Below are 3,737 nucleotides of genomic sequence, written 5' to 3' on the forward strand. Positions count from 1 at the left end.
ATAGCCGAGGCGTGTCCTGCGGACGGCCTCGTGGGAGTGGCCTCGCGGATGCTGGAGCATGGACGCAGCCGAGGCAAGGCCCTGCGGATGGTGGGCGCGCTGAGGTGAGGCCCTGAGGATGGCCTCGCGAGATGGCCTCGCGGGAGGGGCGTCGCGGATGACGAGTGCGCCGAGCTGAGCCGAGGCCCTGCGGATGGCCTTGGGAGATGGACTCGTGGTAGGGGCCTCGCAGATGATGGGTGCGCTGAGCTGAGGCGAGGCCCTGCAGATGGCCTCGCAGGTGACGTATGCGCCAAGGCGAGGTGAGGCCCTGCGGATGGCCTCGCGTGACGGCCTCGCGGATGACGGATGTGCCAAGGTGAGGCGTGGCACTTGCCAGGTGCACCGAGGTGTGGCGAGACAATGGCCTCGCGAGATAGTTGCGGAATATCAGGGGTGCGCAAGACCCTCACGCACCTGCGAGGCTACATGGGTGCGAGGCACTATGTGTATTCGTGAGGCGCCGTATGCGCCCGTGAGGTGCGAGGCGCCTTGGCTGGTGCAAGGCGACGAGTCCCGTGAGACGTCTGGGATGTCCGTGGGGGTCCAAGGCGAAGTGGTCATTTGGAGCAGGGTCAATTTGAGCATTTGTTTGAGGGTTCAAATGGACCTCAAACATGGTTGCTTTGGACCTTCCAGGGGCCTGAGGCATGAGAGGTGGGTTCTTTACCGGTGTTGAATTTTGAGCATCCACATAATCATATTTATATTCCACTGTGAATACGTCACTATAAATATGATTAACTATATGCTGGATATTTAATAGAAGTTTATATTAAACAAATAATCATGAAAATAAAACATGTGAGCAAAGTGATTGACCAAGTCAAAAAATGATTTCTATTCTTTTATAGATAATAAATGAGAATACAGAGAATTTGGGTTTTAATTAGGGCATAAAACCCCAAAAAACTCCCACTTGCACTAATTGAAAATAATGCATTAATTCTACTAATCCCATTTCCTTGATATGCTTATCGAATGTAGCTCCTGGTATTATCTTTGTAAACGGATCTGCAAGATTGTCTTTAGTTGCAATCTTCATAACCATCACATCTCCCTTAGCCACATATTCTCGAATAATGTGATACTTCCATTCTATATGCCTACTCCTCTTGTGACTTCGAGGTTCTTTCGAGTTGGCTATCGCTCCTGTATTGTCACAAAACAACACAAGCGGTTTATCCATTTCTGGAATAACATTAAGATCCGAATAGAACTTCTTTAGCCAGACTATTTCCTTAGCTGCTTCTGATGCGGCTATGTACTCAGCCTCCATGGTGGAAACTGAGATTGCAGACTGCTTTACGCTTCTCCAAATCACAGCTCCACCCCCAAGAGTAAACACCATTCCAGAAGTAGACTTCTTGTCATCGACATCAGTCTTAAAATCTGAATCGGTGTAGCCTACAGGGTTCAGAACACCACCCTTGGAGACTAACATATAATCCTCAGTCCCTCTCAAATACTTCAGGATATGCTTAACTGCGATCCAATGTTCCGGTCCTGGGTTTGACTGATACCTGCTCACTACTCCCACTACATAGCAGATATCTGGTCTAGTACACAACATGGTATACATCAGACTTCCAACTGCAGATGCGTAAGGAACTTTTCTCATTGCATCTTCCTCTTCAGGAGTCTGGGGAGACTGCTTCTTTGAAAGATGAATTCCATGGCGGGACGGTAGACGCCCTTTCTTGGAATTTTTCATTGAGAAACGTTCAAGCACTTTATCTATGTAAGCTGCTTGAGATAGAGCTAAAAGTTTGTTCTTTCTATCCCTGATGATTTGGATACCTAGACATAACTTGCTTCACCCAAATCCTTCATCTAGATTTGAGTGCTCAGCCAATTCTTCACATCTAATAATTTCTTAACATTGTTTCCAATGAGTAAGATATCATCTACATAAAGAACCAAGAATACCACTGTTTGATTTGCCTTCAGTTGGTAAACACAGGGCTCATCAATATTTTGTTCAAAGTCATAGGTTTTGATTATTTCATCAAAACTAAGATTCCAGGAATGAGAAGCTTGCTTAAGTCCATAGATGGACCTATTCAACTTGCAAACTTTTCCTTCTTGTCTAGCTACTTTAAATCCTTCTGGCTGATCCATATAAATGACTTCGTCAAGCTTTCCTTTAAGAAAAGTTGTCTTAACATCCATTTTCCAGATCTCATAGTCGAGAGCGGCTGTTATGGATAGGAGGATGCGAATGGATTTGATCATGGCTAACGGACTAAAAGTTTCCTCATAGTCCATGCCTTCTCTTTGGGTATAACCCTTTGCCACTAATCGAGGTTTATAAGTCTCGATATTTCCATCAACACCTCATTTCTTCTTATATATCCATTTGCACCCAATGGCCCTAAAGTCACTAAGTGCTTCCACAAGATCCCAGACGAAATTTGAGAACATGGACTCCATTTCCTGTTACATGGCTTCGAGCCATAGTTCCTTTTTAGGGCTAGCCATTGCCTGTTTGAAAGACAATAGATCATCATCACTAGTGTCACCAACAACCATATTGGTTTCACCATCCAAACCATAGCGAACAAGGTTCCTAGAAACCCTCCCACTACAACGAGGCTCTGTGATAGTTTGCTCAGGAACAGTGGCACTTTCTTCATTTGAATCGAATTGCGTCAGTTGGACATGAAGAGTGGGCATTTCATCATCAACTTGCGTTGATGACGATGGAACTTTAGTTGGAGTCAAATCTTTAACCATCTCCTCTAAAACTACTTTGCTGTGAGTTTTGAAGTTTTGGACATAGTCATTTTCCAGAAAAGTAGCATTCGTAGAAGTAAATACTTTCTTTTCTGAATGACTATAGGGAATTCCACCCCGAGTACCTTTAGGAAAGCCAACAAACATGCAAACTTTAGTTCGCAGTTCTAGCTTTCCCTTCTTTTTCCTCAGGACGTGGGCAGGACACCCCTAGATTCTATAATGGCGTACGAGATTTTGCTACTAGAGGTGACATTCCTTGGCCATATAGTCAGTGTAGATGGGATTAAGGTAAATCCGACCAAGATAGAAGCAGTTAGAGATTGGCCTAGGCCAAGGAATTCCTTGGAGGTTAGGAGCTTCCTTGGGTGGGCGGGATATTACAGGCGGTTCGTGGAAGGGTTTTTAAAGATTTCTACACCATTGACTGAGTTAACGCCGAAGAATCTGAAGTTCTCATGGTCAGAAAAATGTGAGGGTAGTTTCCTGGAACTGAAGCAACGATTGATTATTACTCTGGTGCTGAGTTTTCCTTCAGTCTGGGACAAATTTGTGGTGTATTGCGACGAATCAATATTGGGGTTAGGATGTGTGTTGAAGCAGAGTAGGAAGGTTATTGCCTATGCATCGTGACAGTTGAAGGAATGTGAGCAATGGTACCCTACCCATGATTTGGAGCTAGCAACGGTGGTATTCGAACAAGAAAGTGTGGCGACACTATTTTTATGGAGAGAAGATGCGAGATATACACCAATGACAAGAGTTTGAAATATTTCTTTACACAGAAAGACCTAAATAAGAGACAGACACTTTGGCTAGAATTGGTAAAGGATTATGACTATGACATCCTTTATGGCCTAAATAGTGGTAGATGCTTTGAGCCGGAGGGGCCCAAGACAGTTGTTTAGCTTGACGCAGATATCGAAGGAACTAACAGAAGATATGACCAAAGATAGAATTGG

At 44.6% G+C, this 3,737-nt stretch overlaps 1 protein-coding gene across 1 annotated transcript; it reads left to right on the forward strand.

Annotated features, from left to right (window-relative positions):
* The first annotated feature begins 2,997 nt into the window (after window positions 1-2,997).
* On the forward strand, window positions 2,998-3,408 carry LOC133825257 (uncharacterized mitochondrial protein AtMg00860-like). The gene has a single exon (XM_062258222.1). The coding sequence runs from the start codon at window positions 2,998-3,000 to the stop codon at window positions 3,406-3,408; it is 411 nt and encodes a 136-aa protein (XP_062114206.1).
* The last annotated feature ends 329 nt before the right edge of the window (window positions 3,409-3,737 follow it).

Source organism: Humulus lupulus, chromosome 3 (genome assembly GCF_963169125.1).
Source record: "Humulus lupulus chromosome 3, drHumLupu1.1, whole genome shotgun sequence".
In the NCBI taxonomy this organism is placed as follows: domain Eukaryota; kingdom Viridiplantae; phylum Streptophyta; class Magnoliopsida; order Rosales; family Cannabaceae; genus Humulus; species Humulus lupulus.

Bases quoted from the DNA above. Each gene is read 5' to 3' on its own strand.
- LOC133825257 (XM_062258222.1), top strand. From the start codon at position 2,998: ATGGCGTACGAGATTTTGCTACTAGAGGTGACATTCCTTGGCCATATA.